This window comes from Cygnus olor, chromosome 1 (genome assembly GCF_009769625.2).
Source record: "Cygnus olor isolate bCygOlo1 chromosome 1, bCygOlo1.pri.v2, whole genome shotgun sequence".
Taxonomy (NCBI): Eukaryota; Metazoa; Chordata; class Aves; order Anseriformes; family Anatidae; genus Cygnus; species Cygnus olor.
This window is the reverse complement of record NC_049169.1, coordinates 44,856,573-44,884,092: the sequence shown is the minus strand read 5'-3', so window position 1 is coordinate 44,884,092 and position 27,520 is coordinate 44,856,573. Positions and strand designations below refer to the sequence as shown.

The 27,520-nt window shown below is 44.7% G+C and overlaps 4 protein-coding genes across 4 annotated transcripts; 1 reads left to right on the top strand and 3 right to left on the bottom strand.

Annotated features, from left to right (window-relative positions):
* Window positions 1-9,831: 9,831 nt before the first annotated feature.
* Window positions 9,832-27,217, top strand: LOC121069504. The gene is made up of 3 exons (XM_040555779.1): window positions 9,832-10,132; window positions 11,574-11,943; window positions 26,770-27,217. Exons 1-3 carry the CDS (start codon window positions 9,847-9,849, stop codon window positions 27,095-27,097), a joined length of 984 nt encoding a protein of 327 aa, XP_040411713.1. The 5' UTR covers window positions 9,832-9,846; the 3' UTR covers window positions 27,098-27,217.
* LOC121069400 (histone H3) lies at window positions 15,719-16,287 on the bottom strand. Its single transcript, XM_040555553.1, has one exon. It carries the CDS (start codon window positions 16,239-16,241, stop codon window positions 15,831-15,833), a length of 411 nt encoding a protein of 136 aa, XP_040411487.1. The 5' UTR covers window positions 16,242-16,287; the 3' UTR covers window positions 15,719-15,830.
* On the bottom strand, window positions 17,412-18,310 carry LOC121069480 (histone H4). Its single transcript, XM_040555736.1, has one exon. It carries the CDS (start codon window positions 18,254-18,256, stop codon window positions 17,945-17,947), a length of 312 nt encoding a protein of 103 aa, XP_040411670.1. The 5' UTR covers window positions 18,257-18,310; the 3' UTR covers window positions 17,412-17,944.
* On the bottom strand, window positions 19,201-21,923 carry LOC121069346 (histone H1.03). The gene has a single exon (XM_040555453.1). It carries the CDS (start codon window positions 21,898-21,900, stop codon window positions 21,241-21,243), a length of 660 nt encoding a protein of 219 aa, XP_040411387.1. The 5' UTR covers window positions 21,901-21,923; the 3' UTR covers window positions 19,201-21,240.
* Window positions 27,218-27,520: the final 303 nt, after the last annotated feature.

Genomic DNA, 27,520 nt, shown 5'->3' with positions numbered 1-27,520 from the left:
ACAAAGAAAGTTTTGTTTGTTTGTTTGTTTGATTTTTCCCTTATCAGGACATAGGCTCCACTTGGAGGAAAAGCAGATTAGTTAGGCATTAGACAGATAGAGACAGATTGGATTTACAGACTACAGGGAAGCAATCTGGATAAGACGATTAGCCAAATATAGCTGAAAGGCTACACTAATGATATTTACTGTTCTTAGCATGGTGAAGACAAAGACAAATAATGATATTTTAATTTAAGTATCCCATTCTGTTGACAAAGGATGTTTTTGCACACATTTAGGTGAGCACCCAAAATTAATAACAAAAACAAACATAAAAAGATCAAGAGACATTAGTCAAGTTTCTGCAAATTTCTTGACATGCTATTTCAGCAATTGCAAAATTTATATACTAAGGAAGAGTTAAGATGTTAAAGAGCTATCAGTGATAAAGTGACCTGTCCTTTACATATATCTCAATAAAGCTAACAAAAATACATCATTGGATGTTAGGGCATCATGGGTCCTAATAAAAGTATCTTGCCGTCTAGTTTACTACCTGAATTGATATAACAGCTTAGAAGGTTACAAAAAATGAATTTCCATTTGGTATAAGCCAAGAAATATAGTTCTAAAGATATACAAGAAAGAACTGACCCATGGTCAATGGTCCAGTCCAGACACTTGGAAAAACACTGTGAGCCATCTCTAAGAAAGTGAATATAAGAAAGTTCTTTTGCAGCTGTGGAGTGGTAGGATAGCCACTGCTGCTTTCTTTCTTCAACATAAGTACATTGCCACAATACTTTTTAATCCTTGAGTTCAGGAACAATTCTGGCCACTGCTACACTCAAAGTAAGACAAAGAAATTCTAAGAAAGTGAACTCATAAATATATGCAGAAAGGAAAATAACTTTGAGGACCATCGTCTTGCTGAGTTCTTAAAAGTTGGAATATGAAGGTAATGTTCCTACCACAATCTCTCCATCATAGGAGAATCTGGCTATCTCCATAGCAGTTTTCATCTTTGCTTAGGTTCAGCAAAGCAGGATTGCTGTCAGCGATGCACTTGAGGATAACAACAATGATTTGTAAGACCACAGTGATTGTGGAATGACAGTTCAGATGAAGTTTGGAAAGTGTCTCTGAAGATTATCTAGTCCGAACCCCAAGGTCAAAGCATGGTCAGCTGGAGCAGGAAGACACTATAACTTCTCTGGGCAGCCTGGTCCAACATTTGACCACCTTCACAGTAAAATAAATAAATAAATAAATAAATAAATAAATAAATAAATCTTTTTACTGTTTAAGTAGAATATCTTGCATTTCAGTTTGTACCAATTGCCTCCCATCCTGCCACTGAGCAGCCTGAGAAGAGTTTGTTTCTGTCTCCTTTACTTCCCCATCGGGTGTCTACACATGGGTAAAATCTCCCTGAAACATCTCTCCTCCATGCTGAGCAGTCAGCTCTTTCAGCGTCTCCTTGTATGACAGATGCTCCTCCTATCTCTTTCTCATATTTGTGACCATTCACAAATGTTCTCACTCCAGTTATGTTCATGTCTCTGTTGCACCAGGGAGCCCAGAACCAGATGCAGCTCTCCAGAAGGGTCTCACCAGTGCCGAGTGGAGAGCAATGATCGTCTCCCCCAGTACTAGTTTGCAAACAGCACTTATCCAGGTTAAGCTGTGAAATTTATATGCAGATTAATGCCGAATTATACTCCTACCACTTGTAACTTCTGGTTGTGAAATAAAAGTAGCTACTACTCTGGTTTGGCTTTGTGGTCATGTTGTCCATGGCTGTAGGATTTGTTAAGCTCAGTTGGAGTCTCAGCAAACTGCCACATTAGATAACAATACAAATCAAAACAAAACAAAAGCCCCACATCCACAGTTGATCAAAAGGTTGGTACAAGAAAGGCAATAACTCAGAAAAAATAAGGTGATTGGAATATCTAACAGGGATCTAGTGCAGGTTCTGTTTTTCTCCTACTCAGCACCTCTATCTTTCATGTGAGTAGACAAAAGAAAATCAACAAAGCCAGTCTAGGGAGAGGTGACTCCCCTATCTGCCATCATTGCTGAATATTTGCTAAACAGAAAATAAAACAAGGTTGTATCTTTTCATGAACAAAGCCCCAAAATCTCCTTGTCTGCCTGGAAAACAACAGTAAGTCATCAATGTGTCCTTTTTGACTTTTGAAAGCCTGTGGAACAGAAATCCTCACATAACCACATTTTATTTCTATCCTCCCTTCACGGACACTGAAAATTACTATTAATACTTTTGTCTTGTTTTCTGTAGAAGAAAGAGATGAAGCAGGTAAATAAAGGCAAGAAAAAATACTAGGGGCCTATATACAAAAGTGTGGAAATGTAACCCTATTCATAGCTCTCATTAAGTGCCTGGAGAGGGGGAAAAAAAAAAGGTAGCTGAGACTATGCCTGATGCTATTTTCCCAGATGCACAAAACAGTGCCTTTTTGTGTGTTTGTGTGTGAGTCACATTGCAAATATTAATTTTGGTGTCAGAGATGTAAACCGAAACTAGGTCATCAATATAGAAAATCTAATTCTTACCTCTTCAGTGGCAGTGAGGTTGTGCATGTTCTTAGGTGCCATTTCGTAAGATATCAAACGTAGTTTTAACCTTTCATGCTGAGTGAAGGGAAATAGGAAGCTCACCTGTGATAATACTCAGTTCTGTTCCTTACCTAGTTGACCACTCTTACTCTTATGATCCCTAAAGAGCATGGGCAAGAGCTAAGCTGCGGGGCTACATACCTTGGGATAGGAATAACTCATTGACATCGAGTTGTACTAGTTACCAGGTCAGCCAAATTCAAGGAAGATATAAACCTGCTCTGCTCCAAAATTAACTTTAGAAAGATTCTCAGTAGAGGATGGAATATTTCTCAATCACTGCCTAATATATTACAGATTTTCCCTCCATTTCAATTTTACTCAATTTTGGAAGTTTTTGTAAGCACAAAAAATATTATAAGTGAAACTACTAATCAGGACAACTTTGTCTAATACAAAACAAACACGTACATGCAGTGGGTACAAATTTATATTTGAATACTTATGATTGTCATTTATGAAATTAAAATGCTGTGTCAAAAAGACTCCTGCAAGGGTCTATCCTAGGCCTGGTATAATTTTATTATTGATTTGAATTATAGTCTACAGTGCACAACTAGAGGTGTTATGGATGTCAACAAGCTAAAAAATGCTAGAATGATGTGGTACAGGTCATGAAGTGAAAAAATTCTTATAAATTGGAGACACTGTCTTCCCAAATGCGAAATTCACTTGGAAAAAAATATATCAGTTTTATAAATATTGGGCAATAGTAGTTGACTAGTACCTGAGTAGATCTGTATCTTTAGGTTATACCCATAACCTGAAGTTATGTATTTGTAACTTGACAATGAACCAACTATTTTATTAGGTATTAAGGATAAAACACGATATGTGTAGTGAGTATACAATGATTGTATCTGCATCACAGATGAAGAAGATCTTCCGCTGTAGTCAGGACTGGTATAATCTCATTGTGTATTTTATGCCTAACTTTTAGTACAGAACATCAGGGAATAAGAAGTGGAAAATAAGGGAAAAAATAATAAAAAACACAAAAGAAAGCAACAGTAACTATCAGAAGTCTAAGAAGTATTCTCTTATAGAAAGGCACATACAATTGCAGGTGCCTGTCTCAAAGAGAAGGCTGAAAACCTGAAATTCCTTCTTGCACACCTAAAATATTAAGAGGAGGGGCATTATCTTTGCTGAGTGTACATTGTGGGAAATACAATACAATGTTATTTGCTGCAGCAAATTAGATAAAAGGAAATAATTTCTAATACAGAGTGACACACTGGAAAATGTAGCTTGGGAGGACTGTGAAGTGTCCAAGAATCAGTGACACTGAGCAACTGTCAGAAATAAAAGGGGTACAATTAACTGTTGATAATGGGTGGAGGGCAACAAATAAATGTTGATGTCTAGATACTGGTGATTAGCACAGAATTATAGATCAGAGAAAATCTGTGTGTGCAAGGGAAGAGTGCACTACACTTTGCAATTAGTAACATTTTTGGAACAATCTTCCACAGCATTTTCGTTTGGGATCTGAGGGAGTATGGGCAGGATCAGCAGGCCATTAGATGTTTGAAAATTGGCTGTAGCATGGGGTCAAAGCACTGCAGTTAACAACTCAATGTCTGTGGACACTCATAAAGGAGAAGAAATTCCCAGGGCCTAATACTTGGTATAATTTGGTGTTTTCAGTAATAACCTGGATGACAAGACAGAATGTTCCCATAGCTTGTGTGATAGACGCTAAGTTAGGTGGAGGGTAGAGAGACAAAAGTAAGATATTTGGTTCCAAGGGACTTTAATAAACTTGAAGATTGGGCCAAGATAAATTTCATGCAGTTTGTCAAAAAAAATGCAAAGCAGAACAGATACTTGCATCAGCATGGTCTGGGAAATGACTGGCTTGAGCCCTCCTGCAAAGGACCTGGGGCTTAGGGTCATCTTTCCCAAGTACTGGGTGACTGGGTGCTTAAAGGGAAGTCCATTGCTGTGTCCAGAGCTTAAGAATAAATAACATTCTGTAAGCAGCTGGGGTTTCAAAAAAAAAAAAAAAAAGGCAAAAAAAAACACACCCACCAAGCACATCTGGGTTTCCAACCAAAATATTAAAGAGACAAAGACAAAAGCACAGCAGTAGTGTCTGGAGACACTGACACGATGCATACCACCATTTTACAGACTTAGCTTCCTCCAAAAACAGACAGCCCAAGACAAAATTCAAGACATTTCTATAGGCATGCCTACAGTAGATTCATTTCTTGGAAAACTATGCCCCAGAATGACTGCTAGGATTGAACAGTACTTTAGCTGCTTTTAAGTATTTACAACTGCATAGGAGTTGGCAGAGTTCAGCAAGAAAACTTACTGCCCAGTGCAGCTCTGCAGGATCCCAGGCAAGGGAAAAAATTTAACAGTCTCTGCTATGTAGGAAACTTCATGCTTACAATGTATTAATGAAAGGTTTCTCTAGTTTAAACAATGGTCAATATATCAGGAGACCTGTGCTGCTTCAAATGCCAGTTTAGAAAGCAAAGTAAGAATTTAAGAGAAGCAGTTAAATATCAGCAGAGTTGTTGAGCAGGTGGTTGGCTGCCCCTCACCCGAATGTAGGAACAGATATGCATGGTGTGCTCCAGAGCTTTGACCTCCATCGACCACCCTGCTCCTGGAAAACCACTTGAAGCAACTGTTGGTGAGATCTGACTGGGCTCAATCCTTTGTTTTCTTCTTGGAAGAAGCCCAGAGCCCAGGGAGGACAACATGGATGGGTAAGGTTGTAACCTGTCCCCAGTCTCAACTTATTGTCCCGTCCCTTCTCTGCTGTTTCCTAAAACAGCTTCATGTGAGGAACTAGGTACGCTAATATCTTCCCAACTCCCCAGTACTGGTCGAGGAGCTCCTCCAGCCTTTCTTCATAGAGGTATTCAGCTACACCAGCTATTCAGTTAACCTGCCAGCACCAGCCCATGCCTAGGTAGCCTGGGGGAATTGCCAGGCTGTAATCACAAGTGGACATCTCCTAAGACTGTAGAATCATAGAATCATAGAAACACAAGGTTGGAAACGACCTACAAGATCATCTAGTCCAACCGTCCTTCTATCACCAATACTACCCACTAGGCTATTATATAGTGTAGTGACATGGGAAAGAGGGACCTCTATATTTCAGCTAGCCTGCAGCTGGTGTATGGTGCGATGGGGACAAGGCCCGTGGAAGCCTTCTCCTTACAAGGAGATTCACTACTCCAGAGGCATGCTAGTCTGACCATGAACTTCAGTCCTGAGAGCTGTTATTGTTGTTGTGTGTGAGAAACACCCTATAAAGTGTGTTTTTGTAATTCTAGCACAAACAGTCTTACCCGGGCCTCCGAAGGCTCGTAACCTGTAGAAACACTACACAGGCTGCAGGTCTCCCCATTTTCTTCAAGGTGCCCTTGTTTTTTCCCAGCTTTTGCACCCCAGACTTCATTCTTTTTCTTGTCTGGTGGTTGTTTTGGCTGAATCTTGGGGTTGTTAGCACAGCATACAGGACATTTTTTGGTTTGCTATAGTTTGAATTTTTGGTCCAAACTGAAAAGCGTTTCAGACTATCTACCGTGGCATCAGCACCAAAGTGTGTTCCTTCATTCTTGCTTTGCCAATTATTTAAATCTGCCCCTAAGGTGGTCCCAAATAATGTGGGGCTATTCTTGAGTTCTTGTGGTAGTACAGTCCAACGTATTTGAGTCATTTTTCCTGTTGTGGGATTTTCCCGTTCAAAAGCAAATGTAGTCTGGCTATCAGGCTCCAGGCGTATACAAAAGAAGGCATCTTTAAGATCCAATATTGTGAAATAAAAATCTTTTTCAGATAGTGTTGTTAGGTATATGGGTATAAGGGTATATGGGTTTTGCAATACAGGGTGGATGTCTGGTTATTTTGTTTATAGCTCACAAATCTTGCACAAATCTGTATTCACTGCCTTTTTTTTTTTTTTTTTTTTTTTTTTTTTACTGGCAGTATTGGGGTGTTAAAGCTAGATTGGCATTCGTGGATTAGTCCATAAGATAAGATACTGTTTATCAGAGGCTCCAGCCCCTTCCGTGCTGTAAGGCTAATCGGATATTGTGGCACCCATACAGGTACAGCTCCTGGTTAAAGCTCAGTCCAAACTAGAAGTGTGTTTTTCACTCTCCCAGGCTGTTTTCCTGCCCATACAACAGGATTCACTGCATTCAACACCTCTTCAGGGATCTGTAGCCTTTTCTCTGCCTTTGGTTCTGTCAATAAACAAATTTATGCCTTCCATGAATTCTCAGATGGAATTTTAACTGTTATCACGTTTGTGGAGAAGGTTACTTGTGCATGCAGTTTGCACAGCAGATCTCTTCCCAACAAAGGGAGAGGACATTCAGGCATATATAAGAACTGGTGTGTCAAAACCTTCCCTCCATCTCACAATCCATAGGCTGTAAAAGGGGTTTTAAAGTCCATTTCCCAGTCACTCCTATAATTGGAACTTTTGTTTTATTTAAGGGTCCTTTGCAATCTGTTATTACTGGATGAGTTGCTCCAGTGTCTAAAAGAAAATCAATTATTTCCCCCCCTAGCTTAACTGGAACCAGGGGATCTGCTGGGGAAATTGGAAATTCATCCCCTGGTCTCCTTCAGTCTGGGTCCTCTAGCATAATCAAAGCCTGCTCCTGTTTTTCACTGCCTGATGTTTTCTTTTTCTTCCTCAGCAGACAGTCTTTCTTCCAGTGCCCCTCCTTCCTGCAGATAGCACACTGGTTGTGGCCCAAGTGAGTTTTTCACTGTGCCTTCCTCGCCTTCTCTTGCCCTTGCCTCCCTGAAAATTCCTCTTGTTCACCCCTACCCCTACCTCTGTCTCTCATGACCACTGCTATCAGTGATGCCTGTACTTCTATTCTCTCCCTGTCTTTCTTTGCTTCCCAGTTGTTATAAACCTTATAGACTTTGTTGATCATATAGGATTAATTGCCGATATTGTTCTATTAATCGCTGACCCCTGCTAGTATTTGGGTCCCACTTAGGATCTTTTGTAACAGGTAATAGTTCTTCTGCATCCTCTCTCAGGTACAAGTTCTTTGTTTCTGCCTGAGCTTTTTCTACAACTATTCTCTTTTTTTTCTACAGTCAGCAATGTATTTAACGGGGCTTGCATATCCACCCAGTTAGGGTTATGAGAAATCATAATACTTTATAACAACTGGTACATTTCTGTTGGATTCTCCCTATAAGGCCCGACAGAGTGTTTCCAGTTTAACAAATCCAATGTTGTAAACGGAACATGAACAAAAAGAGATTCTCTTCCTGGTCCCACTTCCTATCTTAACAGAGCCTGGATAACTGGCCCTGGCCCTACCCTTTGTCCCTGTAGTTTGACCCACAAGCTACAGGCCTTCCTATTTTCTTCAAGGTTTCCTTGTTTGTTGTGTTGTTTTTTTGTGTGTGTTTGTTTTTTTTTCTTCCAGCTTTGGGACTACACATTCACAACTACTAGTTTGAAAACTACAGACACTTTTCTAGAAGTTTATTTGTATGTATTCATACCATAGGAAGTCTAACTTTTTTTTCCTTTTCCTAATATTGATCTAAGAGCTGATGCTTGAAATGATTTTTCCATTTCACTAATGATATTAGTTTTATTTTTAAGGTCAGGATTAAATTAAAAACTGTGTATTCTAATTACTTACTCTGAAGTTATCAATGCATACATAAAACCCTCCAGCCCTATCAAATAGTGCGAAACACATATGAAAAACTACATTAGTTAACTGGAGGGTGAAAAAAAAAAACAACAAAAAACAAACAACAACACAAACAGAATATAAGTGTAGCAGTCAAAATCTTACAAATGGAAACCAAAAAATCCAGAGTACCTATCACATGCATAGATAGCAAGTGTTGTCAACACACCAGAGTCATTTGCTTCTGTCTCACAGAATTAAATCAGTCTTGATTCCATCTTGTTGTGAATCTTTCCTTAGTATGCATTTGTACAAAACATTAAAAAAATGTTAAATGCTCTTGCAAGAGCACTGTCACTACTAAGTATTGGCTAATGTTGGGGAGCAGAAGTGAAAGACTTCTGAAATGTGTTCTGTTGCTAGCAAGGTACTACTAAATGAAATAAAGACAGTATGACCTATCAAACAAACAAAAACCTTACACGGTACTGGAATCTTCCTTTAGGTTAGTAACGGCAGAAAATGCCCAAGCTTGTTTAGTGTTTTGTGTCTTGACAGGAACTGAAGCAAGTATAATACTTGCAATCATAATAATGAATACATATATACATTTTTATTTTTTTTTAATATTTTTAAAGCCCCAGTATTGTACTTACATTGCCTGTTAACTCCTCCCAATTAGAGAAAGGAGGTATTAATAAGACCACAGCAAATCTACAGGAATGTAGATTATACCACTATATCTAACATTACTTGGTACCTCTGGAACAGCAAGCAGAGTTGGTACAGCTTAGAGAAAAACTGTGAATGCTTCTACTAGGTGTAGTGTAGCAGTTGATTAGAAGGTTTCAGTGAGGGGTGGTTCACATAGGAAGACAGAAAAAACAAAGATAATTCCTCTGTTTTTTAGTATACTGCTTTCCTGCGGTAATGCATGTTAGATAGAAAAAAAAAAGAAAAAAAGAAGAAGAAGAAATTCAGCTTAGTAGTAATAATGAAAATATGATAAAAGATAAGAAAAAAGTGCTCAAATTAGTAAGTGCAAATAAGCAAAATAAATAAAGGTGATCACCTACTATAAGTATAAATAAATAAATAAATAGATTCAATTCTGTCTTCTGGTTAATGTGTGTATATAGACTGAAACTTACTTATGTAACAATGGGGAAAGAGTATCACAGTCACCTTTTTAGAAACAAGAGCTGGAAACCAAAAGGCAAAAGCAATGTATCAGAAAATCTGTCAGCACAAATATTGTGAAAAATCCTCCGAAGTACAAAGCCAGTCAGGCATGATATCAAAACATTAAAACTTTTGAGGAAAAGTTCATCAATCTGTAAATATAAACAAAATAAACCAGTAAACGAACAACAGGAAGAAATTAATAGCTCAAAGTAACTTAAACCTCAGTCAGTGAGAGAGAATAGAAAGCAAAAAAGGCGGGAACCCCGCCCCTTGCCGGCGCAGTCCCCAACCAGGTCGGCTCCCGCGCTATAAAGGCCGCGGCGCGGCACCGGGCCGCTCACTGCTCGGCTCAGGCAGCAGCAACAGCAGCAGCAGCAGCAGCAGCGCCATGTCCGGCAGAGGCAAGGGCGGGAAGGGGCTCGGCAAGGGGGGTGCCAAGCGGCACCGCAAGGTGCTGCGCGACAACATCCAGGGCATCACCAAGCCGGCCATCCGGCGCCTGGCGCGGCGCGGCGGCGTCAAGCGCATCTCGGGGCTCATCTACGAGGAGACGCGCGGCGTGCTCAAGGTCTTCCTGGAGAACGTGATCCGCGACGCCGTCACCTACACCGAGCACGCCAAGCGCAAGACGGTCACGGCCATGGACGTGGTCTACGCCCTCAAGCGCCAGGGACGCACCCTCTACGGCTTCGGCGGCTAAAGCGCGTAGGCAGCTCTCGGACCCTCTCGACACACCCCAAAGGCTCTTTTAAGAGCCGCCCACCTATTCCTGAGAAGAGCTGTGTTGCTTTAGACGTAGTAAAAGAGAGTTCCATGCATCTAGATTTTGTTAGAAGTTCCTATTTTAATTCATAATTTATCTGCTAAGCAGCCTAAAGTGAGACATACTTAAGGACCCAATTATTGGTTATTTTCATAATAAGCAAGTTAATTCTGAAGTGGGCAAGAGAATATACAGTGTAATTGATTTCCCTTTCATCTGTGTAACGGAAATCTTAAGGTTAGGATTGGCTTATTTTCCGAAAAATACATCGAATATCAAAGGGAAACCCCCTGAACTTACTGCTCCAGGCTGGAGCTGTTGAACTAGCCTGGGGGCAGCTCTGCGCCGCCTAGCAGAGGCCTCCTGTGCAGGGCAGTTGTTCTCAAACGCTGAGTAAACAAAGAGCGGATGTAGGCAGCTATTTATATTTAAATCACCGTGCTCCCTGCGTTGCCTTACAGCAAATGGAAGTGTGCTGGGGGGGGAGAGGGGTGCTGGAGGAGGGGGAGGGGACATATACCTACAGCTGCTCGTCCACTGAACACCTCATAAACTTGCAAATACTGGAATGACCCCAAGTGTCCGAACGTATTTTTGAGAAATCGTCCCCAAACGCTCTGTATGTCCAGTGTTTTAAAACTTCTCAAGTCTCTTCTTTCAATGCAATGCCTGAGCAGTTCCGCGCATCCAGTTTTCATCACCGCTCTTCATTTCACCCGAAAAACCCTCCCTGTTTCAGGATCTCTCTCGGCTGGGGAATGTAGCACAGAAATAAGCGTGATTATTATAGCAAGCTTCATAGTAATCTCTGTGCTAAGAGAAATTCCGTGTGTTCAAAACCTCATTCCTTGGATTAGAGCATCTTCAATTACAGTTTATATCGGTTGGAAGGCATCTAGCACACACGACGCAGTATTAATTTATACTAGCTAAGGACTAAGTTCTCTTTGTGAGAAAGGATCTGTTACAAGGATTCCTGTTAAGGAAAATCTGCGGCACGCTTAATGTTCAGAGCTCGGTTCCAAGTGAATTGAAAGAAAAGGAACGTGAATCGCCCATGCCCTGGAGAAAGCGTAACAACTTCTTTCCCGCAGACCGCTACAGGTCTCCATTTTGGAGATCGAACGCGGAGATCTCCTTCCGCAAGGAACAGATGCAGCTGAAAGCAGCAGCGGCGAGTCCGAGGAGGGGGAGGGCAGGCGCCGCTGGGCGGTTAGCGAAGAGGCGCGCTTCCGAGGCGGGCTTTTTGAATTTGAAAGCACCCAATGGGACCGGAACATTCCTGCCAGCCAATCGAGGAGCGGGGGCACGCTATAAGAGCGGCCGCGGAGCCGCAGCGCTCTCGTCGCAAGGCTCCCCTTGGCAGCGGCGGCTGATCCATCAGTGGCGGGCGATGGCGCGCACGAAGCAGACGGCGCGTAAGTCGACGGGCGGGAAGGCGCCCCGCAAGCAGCTGGCCACCAAGGCGGCCCGCAAGAGCGCGCCGGCCACGGGCGGCGTGAAGAAGCCGCACCGCTACCGGCCCGGCACGGTGGCGCTGCGCGAGATCCGCCGCTACCAGAAGTCGACGGAGCTGCTGATCCGCAAGCTGCCCTTCCAGCGGCTGGTGCGCGAGATCGCGCAGGACTTCAAGACCGACCTGCGCTTCCAGAGCTCGGCCGTGATGGCGCTGCAGGAGGCGAGCGAGGCCTACCTGGTGGGGCTCTTCGAGGACACCAACCTGTGCGCCATCCACGCCAAGCGCGTCACCATCATGCCCAAGGACATCCAGCTCGCCCGCCGCATCCGCGGGGAGCGCGCCTGAGGCTCCTGCGCCAGCCTCCCGCCCCTTGATCCTCAACTTCATCCCTGCACCCTAAAGGCTCTTTTAAGAGCCACCACTTCACCACTCGAGAGAGCTGTGACGCTGCCTTACCTGATACTTGAATATGATAAAATTCTTGATTTCTTAGAAGGTATTGTAAATTTTGGACTGTTTTATAAGTACTCCTAAACCTTCCTTTTAGTTAGCTTCCCCACCCTGTACTCTGCAGTTCGTTACCAACAGTCGAGAGAGAAAAACGTTTATAAATGTTTCTAAGGAGTATCCCGTTGGGTTTTTAAGCAAACAGCATTATGTGCTGTCTTAGTTGAAGGGCTTGGAAATATATCTGTTCAGCTACACTGAATAAGAAATTGAGAAAATCAGCAAATAAGTTCCTCATTAAGAATGTTGAGAACTATACTGTTCATTAAAAAGAAAAAAAAGTAAAAAGATTGGCAGTTTTATTGTCCCCTGAACTGGTTTCTACTTTTAAGGAACATGGAAGGCATGATCTGTGTTAGGATATCGATGATTAACATTACATTTTTTTTTTTAATTGAAGAAATTGATACAAATATACTCGGTCACTTAAGACTTTAATAAGATATCTGAGAGTCCTACTTCCTTAAGTTTCACATGAATAAAAAACGCTACTAAAGAAATCCTTATGTTAGGGTTAATAGGAAATTCAAGCAAATGAATCTATTTGCTCTTTATATTCTCAATGTTGTTTGCCTGACTTGGAGAAATCCGGCTGGAGTACTGGAAAACAGTGAGACTGGGAAAGCTAGAGACAAGCTAGAGACAAACTAGAAGCTGGAAGAGAAGCTGGAGGATGCTCCTGGGAAGTGTAGTTGCCCCCCGCCCCTCTTCAGGCCCCTCTCCCACCCCCCCACCCCCCTCCTGCCCTTTGCAAAGAGGAAGCGCTGGCACAGGGGAAATATTTGTGGTTCATTCGGACCAAAAGAGCTAGGGGAGGGGAAGCAGCTGCCAAGCCTTTGAGGCTCTGTTAGAGGCCTGTAGGAAACATCTTTAACGGCTTTGAGAATTGAGGATAAGAGTTTGTATTTGATTCTAAAAAGAAGGTAGAGTCAGAAGAGGAATACAATGTGAGGTCAACATTTACTAGAATTTAGTTAGTGCAAGATTTTTGTATACAGGAAATTACAGTTGGCCTGTAGTTCACTTTCATTTCCCAGTTTATCTTGTCTAGTCTTTCAGTCTCTATTTAACATCTCAGAGAAGTCACCATTTCTTTTCATTCACAAATAAAACATTCAGATTCCTGTGATTTTGATTCTTACGGCATCTTTTCCTCTGCCTTTGATCACGCAGTCCGGCCTATCCAATAAGCTGCTGTAAATGTTATCATCCAAATTGGTCTGAAATGAAAATTTAGCTATTTGAGGATGGCATCTGGGGAACTCTGTGATAAGTTTCACAGGGCATGTGTCAGAAACACTACACAGGACATAAAACACCCAACACAAGAAATATTATCAACATTATTATAGATATGAAAGGGATAGAGACTAGAAAACAGCAATCCTTTTTTTTGCTGTGAAGGTCACGTGTAGGGTAGCAGTACATACATACAGACATACGTATCTTATATGTAGACATGAATGTACATATACATATATGTATGCTTTATCCTTCACACAGTATCCATCTACCATCCTCTCTTTCCAAATTCCCTATGTCTCAGAACCACCTGGATTATTCTATCTGGTTTTACTCTTTAAGGTTCTGATCTATTCTATTGATTAAAAAAAAAATAAAAGAATCTACTCTATCTTTTTGTGCATTAACACTTGCACAATAAGGGGTGAAAATTTGATTAAATGGAACTGCTTGGGCTAGAGTAACATACAGACTGTGCCCATAATTGTAATTTAAAAGGAATTATTATTAATTGTAATTTAAAAGGAACTATGTATCCGACTATACTCTAAGGCTTTGGACAATAGGCTACATCCCGTTTGTTCTTCTTGTTCCATGCTGGCAGGAGATTCTTTGCTGAAATGACTTAAATTTGTAGCAAAGTACCACTTTGAGGTTAGCAAAGGTTAAAATGGCAAAACAGGCAGCCTTGTTATGTATGTATCTAAATGAAGGAGAAGATCATGGTATGAACAAAAATTACCTTACTGCAACAGACACTGCTGCCTATGTAAAGTGCCATGCCTGGGCACGGTGTGGAGCCTGCACTGATAGTAGCCCATGGAATCTAATTGCTACAGCAGATGTGGAAAATTTTCATCTTGACTGATGATTAATTAATATCTTGTCTGTGTTCCCAGGTCATGTATCTGCAGTATCTAGCAAAATCGCTCCAAAAAGACTAGGTAGGTATGATGAGTTAGCAGGACAGAACTTGAAATAAAACAGTGCAGCATTTTTGTTTGTTTGTTTTCCTTCTGGTGAATGTTAAATATGCTCTAGAAGAACAGAAATACAAATAAGAAGTCAGGCTATGCTTTTGTCACCTGAATTTTGAGAGAACACGGAACTTTTATTCACTTCCAGATTGTAAATTAAATATTTCTTCTCACTTCATGATGGCACGATAAAGAGAAATGTTTGTTATGACTTACCATAAAGCTTCAATTCCGAAAACTGCCAATATATTCTTTTGTATCCTTTGAGTTTCTTTTTCTTTGACTGAATATGACTTTAGAAACGTTATTACATTATTTACACATAAATAGGGATGAAATCTATGTTATATATATAAATATATACACACACATTCTGTTCCTAACACGTAAAAAACAAAAAACAGAGTAGCTCCTCCATCCATTCCATTTATCGTTTGGTAATTTTTCATCTCTACTCCATTCACAACCTAACTTCAAACTAAGGACAAGAAGATAATAAATGTGTTGGGGGACTTTCGTTATTTGGGGGGTGGGGGTGGGGTGGGGTGGGCACAAGAAGGAAAGAATCCACAACCTCATTCTGGGCAGATTGCTACAGTCAGGGTTTGTTGCCATCTCCTTTTCTCATCCATTGGAGTGTTATCTCTGAGACTGTAAGGCACAGCAAGTATGTCTAAGAGAAAGTGCAAATACCACTTAGAATCAGGTGACTGCTCTGACAGGGGAGCACCCTTTGCTCCTAGCCCATGTTCAGTGCCATCCCAGGTTTAGTGTCATACCACAGGTAATGAATGGGAGCTTTCACAAACGAGGGAGGAGGGGAAAATGTTTTTCAAATTAATAGGAGAAATTCCTATTTCTCTGTTACAAATCCAAAGCTTAATACAAGGCCTGTGTATGTGTCAGTGAAGATTTGAGCAAGTCCTTATATCGGAGATGTTCTTAACTGAGAAAGCCATGTATACATACATTTACGTTACCGCTACCTGCTATTTAATCCTAGAATTCTAATGCTGCTCAATATTTTTTAACTCTTTAAGAGTACCTATCTTTTCATTAATGCATATGGAAGTGCAAGTTCAAACAGGTAAGATATGCTGATTATTGGAAGAATATACAATCTTTGCTCTAAGATTTTTATAAACCTCTTAATAAAACAGAAATCCTCAGCACCTCAAAATACTCGGGAAATACATATCTTTATACGCGCAATAACTGAAGAAGAATCTGGAGGGGCTGGGCGTCAAACCCAGTGCCGCAGTCTGGAAAAAATAAATATTTAAAGTTAGTATTTCTGAAAACTATTTAAGAACAGTGCTACAGCTCTTTTTATTGTGCATGGAGTGGCTCTTAAAAGAGCCTTTGGGTCTGAGTGCAGCCTCCTCTGCCGGAGCAGAAGAGGGGGGAAGGGCTGGGCAGGAGCCTCAGGCGCGCTCCCCGCGGATGCGGCGGGCGAGCTGGATGTCCTTGGGCATGATGGTGACGCGCTTGGCGTGGATGGCGCACAAGTTGGTGTCCTCGAAGAGCCCCACCAGGTAGGCCTCGCTCGCCTCCTGCAGCGCCATCACGGCCGAGCTCTGGAAGCGCAGGTCGGTCTTGAAGTCCTGCGCGATCTCGCGCACCAGCCGCTGGAAGGGCAGCTTGCGGATCAGCAGCTCCGTCGACTTCTGGTAGCGGCGGATCTCGCGCAGCGCCACCGTGCCGGGCCGGTAGCGGTGCGGCTTCTTCACGCCGCCCGTGGCCGGCGCGCTCTTGCGGGCCGCCTTGGTGGCCAGCTGCTTGCGGGGCGCCTTCCCGCCCGTCGACTTACGCGCCGTCTGCTTCGTGCGCGCCATCGCCCGCCACTGATGGATCAGCCGCCTCTGCAAACAGGAGACTGCAGCCTGTTGCGGAGCGCCGCTATTTATAGAGCCGGCCCATCGCTGATTGGACGAGAGGAGCGCCAACCCCATTGGGTACCTTGAGAATCCCGGCCCGGGCCCAAGGAAGGCGGATGCTCCGCTGCCTGCCCTTCCCCTCCTTCCCCCGAGTTACGGCGCCCTCCGTGTTCGAACCAGGCGGGGGGGGGGGGAGGGGGCGCGTTTCAGACACAGCGCTCACGTCGCTTTTGCTTCTCTGGCTTTCCCTCTCTCCCAGGTTCCTGACCGATTAAGAGCCGTGTGGAGGCTGGAAGAAGATGCAGTTTTATATAAAGTAGTTTAATAGTTTATTTTGGTAAGCTGATTACAGAATAATTATAATTATAATTATCATACTACTACTACTAACACTATTTTATACATCCCCCTCTTACAGTAACAGGCACGCTAACCCCACAGCCTCAAAGAAAAATCCCCTAATTCCCCAAACAGAGAGAAACGCCTAAGAAATCCTATACTTGCCACAGCTACAAATTTGCATTATGCTATGAGCTGTAACAATCAAGATGAGTCTTTTCAGTTAACTTTCTTTAGCAACAAGTAAATGATGTAACAAAAGTAACGTGAGATCATAAGCATTGTCAGCTAAAATCTTGACTGAGAAATTTTAGACAAGGGACATATTGGTGTAATAAAAAGCACTTTGGAATAAAGACTTATTTGTTTTGGCTCTACTCCACTGGTGAGAGCTTAATCTGTAAGAAACCCAGAAGTGACCATGAGCATCTATTGACACCCATTTGTGAGTGGACATTTGTAACCAATATTTTTATATAAATATAAAAGAAGTTTTATCTGTTTTTTACATTTAATCTTCCTCTATGATGAAAGGAAGAAAACATTAAGACTTCCTGGACATCTCAGTTGGGAAGGAGAGCCGTATAATGACAAGAGCCTGTGGACAAATATCCTTCTGATAAAATAACTAAAGAAATGGGATTATTTTTTAAGATGTGTTGTCAGATACACGAGGGAGAAAGTTGAATTAATATATTTTTTAAAAAGTACTTTAAAAAAAAATCTGTATTAAATACCTACACTTGAAAGGGACTTAAAAATAATTCACAAGAAACTGAGACCAGATTACAGTTAAGAAAATTTATTTAGAAATATTATCAGAAAGGTAACATTCATATGGGACGAATTTTCATTTTTTTCATGAGTTTCCCCTTTTTCTCTAAATGTAGATAACCTGTATTCAGCTATAAGAAAAGGTTGTAAGTATTAATATATTGAATAGTATTCCAGATTACGCATAGTTCTGTGAAAAGGAAAAATTTGTGATTAGGAAATCATTGTTTTGGTCACAAAGCACACTAAGTTTTAGCGGCGTGCTCAGCATTCACAGGGGAATTAAAAATCCGAAGAAAGAATCTTTTACACAACACAAGCAACTTTGTAATTAATATTGGGAAGGGAAAACATGAAACCACCATTACCATAAGCTCTTAGGAAACAGTAACTAACAATACAAAGACTCTACTAAGAGACAGAAACTTCAGCAGACGGCCCTTTCAAACAACACACGCAATGTCACAGCTCTTTCTGAAGACAAGGTGGGCGGCTCTTAAAAGAGCCTTTGGGGTGTGTCGAGAGGGTCCGAGAGCTGCCTGCGCGCTTTAGCCGCCGAAGCCGTAGAGGGTGCGTCCCTGGCGCTTGAGGGCGTAGACCACGTCCATGGCCGTGACCGTCTTGCGCTTGGCGTGCTCGGTGTAGGTGACGGCGTCGCGGATCACGTTCTCCAGGAAGACCTTGAGCACGCCGCGCGTCTCCTCGTAGATGAGCCCCGAGATGCGCTTGACGCCGCCGCGCCGCGCCAGGCGCCGGATGGCCGGCTTGGTGATGCCCTGGATGTTGTCGCGCAGCACCTTGCGGTGCCGCTTGGCGCCCCCCTTGCCGAGCCCCTTCCCGCCCTTGCCTCTGCCGGACATGGCGCTACTGCTGCTGCTGCTGTTGCTGCTGCCTGAGCCGAGCTGTGAGCGGCCCGGTGCCGCGCCGCGGCCTTTATAGCGCGGGAGCCGACCTGGTTGGGGACTTCGCCGGCAAGGGGCGGAGCCTGGGGTTCGCTCCCGCCGAATCTCCCTGCCGTGGCTTTAGCGAGGCCCGGTAGCACAAAAATGAGGGGTTCGGGAGACTTGTCCTTCCTGGGGCTCAAGCTTTTGACGCTACGTTCGCATTTTTGGTGTGTGGTCTTTTTTTTTTTTTTTTTTTTTTTTTTTTTTTTTTTTTTTTTTTTTCCCAGATTAAAAAGGTATCGGGTAAGATATACCTGTAGAAGTTTCTATTTTTCCTCTTTTTTTTTCCCCCCTAAATCTGCTATGTCACGCTCAGTTGGAACTAAAATCTCTGTAATATAAGGGTATCCTGGTTACTGCAACTCTGAAATTTCTCTTTCACCTATAATTTTTATTTTAAAATATGGGTACGTATTTTGTACTGGAATTTAACCTCGTCGATTAATTTTCCAGTAGCATTGATTCTTATATATGGATGTAGTATTTTAAAAAGCTGCTCCTCGGGGTTTTTTAATGGAGTGTCTTGCAGCAAAATCTGTCCAATAACATTTCTAAGAATTTTTTCCTCCTCCTTGAATTTCTTTCTAATCTCTATTTCCTGCCTTTTCTGAACGTTGGTTCAATGAAAGTCTAACAACAAAAAATGTATGTTAAACGATTTTAATCTTATTTACTGCATTTTATTATTTTTTATGAGTAAATGTTTTCTTTAGACAAATACTTGCATAATATTTTCCATTCCTATGGTAGTTTAAACACCTAAAAAGCAAGGTGTTTTTATCCTTAGGGGGAGGGTATTCACTTCTTACTTTGCTTTCTTTTGGGGTGGAAAATCTGCTGCGGTATTACTGTTGCAAGCAGTATTTAACAAAGATCTCGGCGACCGACATTAAGTAGCTGGCTTTCAAGCTGAAAAGGATCATGTGAAAAAGATGTTTCCATTATCGAGTGTTTGCTGCCCTCTCATGGACGTTTTTTTATTCCCCCCTCCCTTCAAGCTGAGAGGCTTCATAAAATGTATCCTTCCATAAAGATAGCACCTCACATTAATCTATGAACAATATACATTTTCGGCCTTTGATTTCACATGCTTCTTCCCACCACCACTGCCCCCATTCTCTCTCACTGCACAGCTTTTTGTTTGACCGTACCCAGCCAAATTCCACTCCTTTTTGACCCGGTGTAGGCAGCTGGAGAATCGCATCGGACCCAGTCTCATCGGGTCAGTGTCAGCAGTAGGGTGAAACTCTCTAAAAATTAGTTGGTGTGACACCCGACAGCCTTCACTTACGGTAACCACAAGAGCGTGTTAGGCACACCTCCACTCCAGAGGCAGATGCATCTCAGCTCAAGAATTTGAGCTGTCAGGGTGCAGGGACGTGGCCCGAGAATCTTAGGGGAAGAAAAAAAAAAAATAAGTGATGTGCATGCAGGTTTGTACGTTATGTAGAGGAAGAGGCAATTTCAAACAAGGGCCAAAATGTCAGCCGTATTCTAGGTGGACATGCAAAAGAAGCATAAGAGAAGCGTTTCAGGAAAATGTCTTTATTTTAAGACACCTTCCGCAACCACAAATAGGGAAGGGTCTGTTTTGTATTCATTCCCTTGTAGCACAGGGACTTAGAACGTTTACTTATTGGTTTTTTCAACAACACGGTAATCAGGTCTCAATTTCTTCTCTAAACTGCAGGGACCCCGTTTTGGGGTAATCGCTTCGGATTTACGAGCTACTGACTTGAGATCAACCGTTTTTGTTGAGAGCTGAGCAGATAATTCTACGAAATTCTTCCTTCTTCCTTCTGCTGGGGAAACGCTGATACCAGAGCCATGACTAGAAGCGAGGAAACAGCTTTCCCGTCCCGTCCCTTTTCCTTTCTCCTGCCACCAAGCACCCAGCCACCGCTAAGGAGAGGGAAAACATCCCTTGAATGCGGTAAAGGCAGCGGGAGGAGGGCACGGTCAAATCGCCGGGAGGAGGCGGCGGCTGCAGAAGGGGGGGGAGGGGGGAGATGTTGGGGGGCAGGCGAGGGACGCTCCAACCCCCCCGCAGGTTCCGACAGCGCCCGGAGCCGCCTCCCCTGGCGAAACGAGCCCCTGGCTCCCGGCCAAGGACTGAGCCTAGCGGCTCTAAGGGACAAATACCTCAACCGGACAGCGGGGATACGGGCAGCTCAAGGGGCGGCACGGAACATCCCCTTGCCGCGCGGAGCCCCCCCACCCTACGACTTCCAGGGGGGGCAGAATTAGACTGGGAGTGAAAAAGCCCGCAGCGGTGAGGCAGGCTCGTAGCAGGAAACTCATAAACCTCTTCCTCCGAGGGAAGAACCTAAGTCCCCGCCTGTCGGATTAGAGACGGGACGTCTGTTTAACCCGAAAACTCCCGTGCACCAGAAAAGCCCGAGAGGCGCAGCCAATCTACGAGCAGCGCGGGCTTTTCGAAACCGGCACGGATCCAGGGGCGCGGGCGGGAGCGGCCCCGAGCGCGGACCCCCCCCGGCGCAGTGCCCGGGCTGATGAGGGAGGGAGCAGCGGCTGCGAGAGCTGCCTCCCGCCACCGGCCGGGTCGGTGAGCGCTGCCCGAAGCCCAGCGTGTCCGGGATCGCACCCGGGGGGCTTCCCGCGGCTGCCCTGGAGCTTTTCGCACAGCGCCGGGCTGCAGCGAGCGGTGCCGCGCTCTGCCGGAGCCGCCCGCGGAGAACAAGGACGCGGAAGCACTTGTGTGCACCGTTATCTGAGGGACTGCCAGCAACAGTAGTGCCAGAGAGCGGGAGTTCCACTGACAGCCACATATAAAAAAGTAAGAAACAGTGTTTCAGCTCTTTTGCGGAAAAGTTGGGTGGCTCTTAAAAGAGCCGTTGGGGTTGTTGTCTGCAAGGCAGACGGGAGTTTTTCAGGACCGTTTACTTCTTCTTGGGCGCCGCCTTCTTTGCTTTAGCCGCTTTCGGCTTGGCCACTTTGGGCTTGGCAGCTTTGGGCTTCACCGCCTTCGCCGGACTCTTCGCTGCCGTTGCCTTTTTGGGCTTGGCAGCCTTGGTCGCTTTCTTGGGGCTCTTGGCCGCCTTCTTGGTGGCAGCAGCCGCCGGCTTCTTGGCTTTCTTGGGGCTCTTCCTCACCGCCGGCTTCTTGGCGGCGCCGACGGGCTTCTTGGCCGCCGGCTTCTTGGGCTTGGCCGCGGCCGCCCGCTTCTTGGGCGCCTTCTCCTTCACCTCGCCGGGCTTCTTGCTGAGGCGGAAGGAGCCGGAGGCGCCGGTGCCCTTGGTCTGCACCAGGGTGCCCTTGCTGACAAGGCTCTTGAGCCCCAGCTTGATGCGGCTGTTACTCTTTTCCACATCGTATCCACCAGCAGCCAGCGCCTTCTTGAGCGCGGCGAGGGAGAGCCCCTTGCGCTCCTTGGAGGCGGCCACGGCCTTGGTGATCAGCTCGGTGACGCTGGGGCCCGCGGGCTTGCGCGCCTTGGAGCCGCCCGCCGCCTTCTTCGGCTTCTTGGCGGGGGTTGCCTTGGCCGGAGCCGAAGGAACGGCGGCGACATCGGGCGCAGCGACGGGAGCGGTCTCAGCCATTCCTCCTCCTGCGGAGCCGGCGAAGCAATGGCGCGGCTGCTGCCGCCGCCCCCTTTATAGCAGCGCCGCGCGCGCTGATTGGTGCGGCCCGGCCCGGCCCCGCCGCCTTCCGCCATCTCCCCCAGGCGCCTTCTCCTCCCAAACTCTCCGCCCGTGCTCCTCAGCGGCAGGGAGGGGGACGCGGGTGCTGCCAGCGTTTCCTGTTGGAAGGAGGAGAGGCGAGCGACCAGCGACTCGAGAGGCCCCACCGCGCGGGGCCGTTCCTACCCAGGGCGAGGGAAAGTTTGGCTTTGTCTTTTAGGTTAAAACCCTCCCAGCTTCGCGCCGGCACGGCCCGCGGGGCATCCCGCGCTCTGGGAGGTCCCCTCCAGAGCAGGGCCAACACCGGAGCGGTTCCAAGGGGCGGACGCCGCGCGGAGCGGGGGTAACGCCGAGGAAGTAACGCAGCGGGGCCCCCCGTGCGGGTGCGGGAGCTCAGCGGCCCTCCGGCCGCCCCCGCGTCTGGCAGAAGTCGGCGCTCCAGCAGCGTGTGGGAAAGCCGGCGTTACATTGCGCCCGCCTGGGTGTGAAGCGGCGCAACGCACCGCTGCGCCTCTCTGAGGGCTGATGTTCCTGGGAATGTGCTTTCGATACACACTACGGGGAGCTGCCTCCGTCTGCTGAATTCGCGAGTCAGGATACTTACTATTGCAGTACACCGTCTTTTAATCTTAAAATGTAAGAAGTATGTCCTGTGTATCGCAAATTATTAACATTCCTTGAGAAGCAGAATCTGGGGCGTAGTGAAAATTTGACCTGAGCTTTACCTGGTGAGGTAACGCTGCAAATCCTTTCCTTGGAGAGTGCGATCAGGGCCCTTTATTATGCAGAACTGATTTCCCTGTTCTAATGAGGGAACGTTGATGGTTAAGTGTATTGCTTTGCTGACAGCATCCGATGACTTGCCGCTTTGATCTTTTTAGAAGAAAGATAGCTTTTTACACCATTTCAAGAGGTCTCTTTCTCCTCGACAGTGGCAGCTCCATATCCAAACAAACAAACAAACAAAAAGAATTCTCAGTTTCTGCCTTCAAGCCTTCAAAATCTTCCCTTCCTTTATAATGGCATGTTGCCTTTTTTTTTTTTTTTTTGATATGAAACATTTAACAGCCTGCCTGCGATAAAACTGTTTCACGCAATAGATAGTAGGCTATCATCAGCCACTCAGATAGCAGATCTATCCAGGGCTACAAGAAATTGTAACAAAGTAAATCAAATGACTGTACGGCATAGAATTCCAGAAGCCCGGGGCTGGGAAAATATACAAATACATTGTCTTGAGTCACCATGTTACATTCAGGAAGTGTCATGTTCTTTTCTATTTACACATGTTTATATGAAACTGCATGTCTCTAAGAAATAACAGTAACTATATCCTGAGAGTAACTCCTGCTAAATGAAAGATGGGAATATCGTATGACCCCTCTGAACATTTTTTAATAATTGTATTTTCTTAAAGTCACTCAAGAAGCAAATCATGTGGAATCTCTACACCATGGTATGGACTTGAATTATTCAGTAATTTAATATGTGTATTTTTTATTTTATTTTTCTGTATTTGGAGGTGAAATGAATGAAGAAATACATGGCTATGTGAGGTGTCCCAGAGAATGCAGATCAGCCTGTAAAACAAAGGTAAATATGTCTTTTGAAAGATCTGGCTGTGATAACAAGCAAGACAGAAATGCTAGGTATGAGGCTGCAGTATTGCGTATTGTATGAACACAGAAACTGAAAAATAATTTTTATGCCCATTTTATCTGGTGGTTATTTCTTAAAATTCAGGGAATTAAGTTCCTCAGTGACATTATTGAAGACTGTCTTGTAAGCAGTTCTGACACTCTGAGGAAAAGATTTTTCTAAACTAGTAGCAGTGACCCCATTGTAACAATGAATATCAAGTCCTCGCAGAGACAGAGGAGCTAAGAACTCTCTAGTTCATTAACATTTGCACACGTTTGTTTTTCTTTCTTGCTCACTTTCTTGCTTTCTTTCTGCTCAAACTTATTACATTAAATGCCAGCTTTCTGTCAATTCTCTGGACTTCTACAGTAAGCAATATTGTCATCCTTATCAGTCTTTGAAAGATTCTTAATAAACTTCACCATAAATTGTGGCTTATTGGCTGTAGTTCATGGCGAGATATGCACAAGAAAATGTTCCAAAGAACCTGTATTCTACATTTGAAGGAAATTTCAAAATCACGTTGTTCTTCATACAACAGAACTTGACTTATTATCAGGAAAACTTACCATTTTTAAATCACAGGAATGCTATTAAAATACAGATGAAACCTACTTCCCTGTCCTTCCAGCCTTTTTCACTATCACTCTCAGAGGACTGAAACATTGCTACTGAGGAAACAGAAGCTGCATGCTGCTCCAATGGGCTGGAACTTCTAATTTTTCTCTTTCTCCTGCGTGGAGCAAGAACAGTTTCTGATAAAGCATTAGACCAAACGTCTGCAGCTGAATCTCACACAGCGTCACAAGAGTGGAAATGATAAGAAGGAACAATTTTTGCTTATTCAACAGTGTAGGTCTAGGAATAAGGATGGGCTAGAAAGAATTGTTTTTCAGTTCTCTGTTTCCCTAAGCTGGCTGAAGAATGAGGTGACTTAGAGCACTTTTCTAAATATCAGATTAGAGCTCCATCCAGAATTGCAGAGTTAGGACGTGAATGGGGCCATCTTGCCCACAGGCAGCTGGTAGTTATTGCCCTTTGGAAACTCCAGTTATGACACAAGCAAAGTTTGAGTATAGTAGTGAGGGAAGCCAAGGATGCTTGGGGAAAATCCTAATGCACTTGGAATGTCTTTTATTTTCCCAAAAGTGGCAAAAGCAGTAAATGGAGTTCCCCAACACCACTGATACCAGTAAGCCTAATTCCTTCTATGGTATAATCGGTCAAGCTCTTTTGCGGCCTACTGCAGCCCAAGCCTAGGTATTTCTACACTAAAAGGAGTGCCTCTCTAGTTCAATGCCTATTAGTTCACTGCTTTAGTTTGACTATTTAATAAACAAACAAATTAATAAATGTAATTGCAACATAAAAACTTAAGAGTTTATTTTTCTACTCTATCAACATAAAATGTTATTTGGATCTTCTGCTAGGATACAGAGATGGAAATTTGTCCTATAATTCTTAAAGCTCCTCTTCTCCTTTAACTCCGTGACTGATGAAACCTTCAAATGATCATTTGCATAAAAGAACTATTTACTTAAAATCTAGTAACCACAACTATGAGACCTGACATTGGAATCAGAGAAAGCTTTCAAGAGAGCTTCCATCCAGTTCTTGAAGCTTGGCATTCATGAATAATCCCCCAAAATTCAGGGGACTGTGGATTTCTGTAATCTCAAATAGGCCCCCTGCTGCTTTGCTATTTTGTGAATATTTTAACCCTTGCACTTATGAATAGATTCACAGGTGAATACTTCAGCATATACTGAAGTGGAAACAGTAGGGAAAAGTAGCAAGGTGATACATAAGTGTGTGGAAATATATTTCAGAAAGGTGTGAAATAAGATGTGCATGAAGTACTGCTTTCTAAGGCTCCAATATTTGAAAGAATTTGGGAAGAGAAACAAGAACAAAGGAGAAGGCAGACCTTTTGAAGTGATTTCTACTGTTTATTGCTTCTGTGTGTAACCTTTTGACATTCATCTTACATCTGATGATCACGTTTCACGTCTTCAACTCTGGTCTTCACAAGAGGTTGACTTTGTGTTTGCAACCTATAAATAATATTTTCACCCTCATTTAAAAGTATTTCTGCACTAATAAAACCTCTCTGGTCTCTGTAGTAATAGTCTATATTGATGATTTATGAAGGTGAAGCTAAGAAGAGTATTGTAAGAACAAGTAAAAATGGAGATAATTTAAGAGAACAGGGAACAGTGATCATTAAGAAAATCTGCAAGGAATGCATCCAGAATTTACACAGGTACTTAAAAGGATATTTGCTATAGTTGGCCTATTCTTTTTATAAATTCTTTACAAAATATATTAGTTGTAATTTATAAAAGAACTACAAAAGAACTACAAAAGAACTACAGATAAAAAGTTCAAGGATTTTCTGCAATGCACAAATGAAGAAAAGAAATCAAAAATCTGTAAGACCTGCAATCTGTCTTACAAATAAAACTTACTCAAGAGCTACAGGGTAATTTACACCCAAGGGTAGATATGTTAATAATGAAGAAGCTGTGATGCAGGGAGACAAATGAAGTAATAAACAAAATATTCATGATAACTACGAAAAAAGATCAGCAGAACCAAAAAATTCAATACATGCTGCAGAACTTTTCTCATCAAATCTAAAAAGTCTCGGAATCTATTGATGAAAATGAACTCACGCCCAGCAGATGGCAGAAGACTACAAGCCAGGCAGAGGCAGAGGAGCGGGGCTCCCGCACCGCTCGGAGCCGCTGTCCTGGGACGAGCCCGGGGCCCGACGAATCGCCCCGTTGGGCCGCCACCGCCACCGGCTCCCTGCGCAGGGACGTACTGGGGCGTCCACCGAGGCACGGAGAAGGCAGCACGCCGACCTCGGGGGCGCGCTCGGCCCCCGAGCGCCACCGCCCCGCCCGGAGCCGCCGGGGCTTGGGGGGGCGCGGCCGAGGCGGGGCCGGGGCCGCGGCGGGGCCCGTGGAGGTGCCCGAGAGCGGCGGAGGAGGGCGAAGGCCCCGCCCCGCCCGCAGGAGGGGACGCGTCGCCGGCACCGCCCCCCCCTCGCGCCCGCCCCTGTTTCCAACCAGGTCGGCTCCCGCGCTATAAAGGCCGCGGCGCGGAACCGGGCCGCTCACAGCTCGGCTCAGGCAGCAGCAGCAGCAGCAGCAGCGCCATGTCTGGCAGAGGCAAGGGCGGGAAGGGGCTCGGCAAGGGGGGCGCCAAGCGGCACCGCAAGGTGCTGCGCGACAACATCCAGGGCATCACCAAGCCGGCCATCCGGCGCCTGGCGCGGCGCGGCGGCGTCAAGCGCATCTCGGGGCTCATCTACGAGGAGACGCGCGGCGTGCTCAAGGTCTTCCTGGAGAACGTGATCCGCGACGCCGTCACCTACACCGAGCACGCCAAGCGCAAGACGGTCACGGCCATGGACGTGGTCTACGCCCTCAAGCGCCAGGGACGCACCCTCTACGGCTTCGGCGGCTAAAGCGCGCAGGCAGCTCTCGGACCCTCTCGACACACCCCAAAGGCTCTTTTAAGAGCCGCCCACCTTGTCTTCAGAAAGAGCTGTGTCGTTTTTGTTTCGTGTTGTGAAACGTTAGCCGCGCACAAATCCGTTGATGCTTTTAATATCCGCCCCACCAACGTTTTGGTGCCTAGCACCGGATCGGTTTGTCACGGTCCTTGAGGCCGTTCTGCAGTGCTGTGTTACGTGATTCCCTTCCCACTTCCCTTGCTGCTCCTTGCTTTTAGTAGCCACTTTTGGGAGACTCAGCCGGGCCGCTTCTTAACTGAGAGCGCTGTACGAGCCGGTGGCTCTTCCGAGGGAGGCACCCACCCACCGCTACGAAGAGCAAGCCCGCAACGTGTTGAGGGCAGGCTCCGCCTCTCCCACGGCTGTAGCCGCACC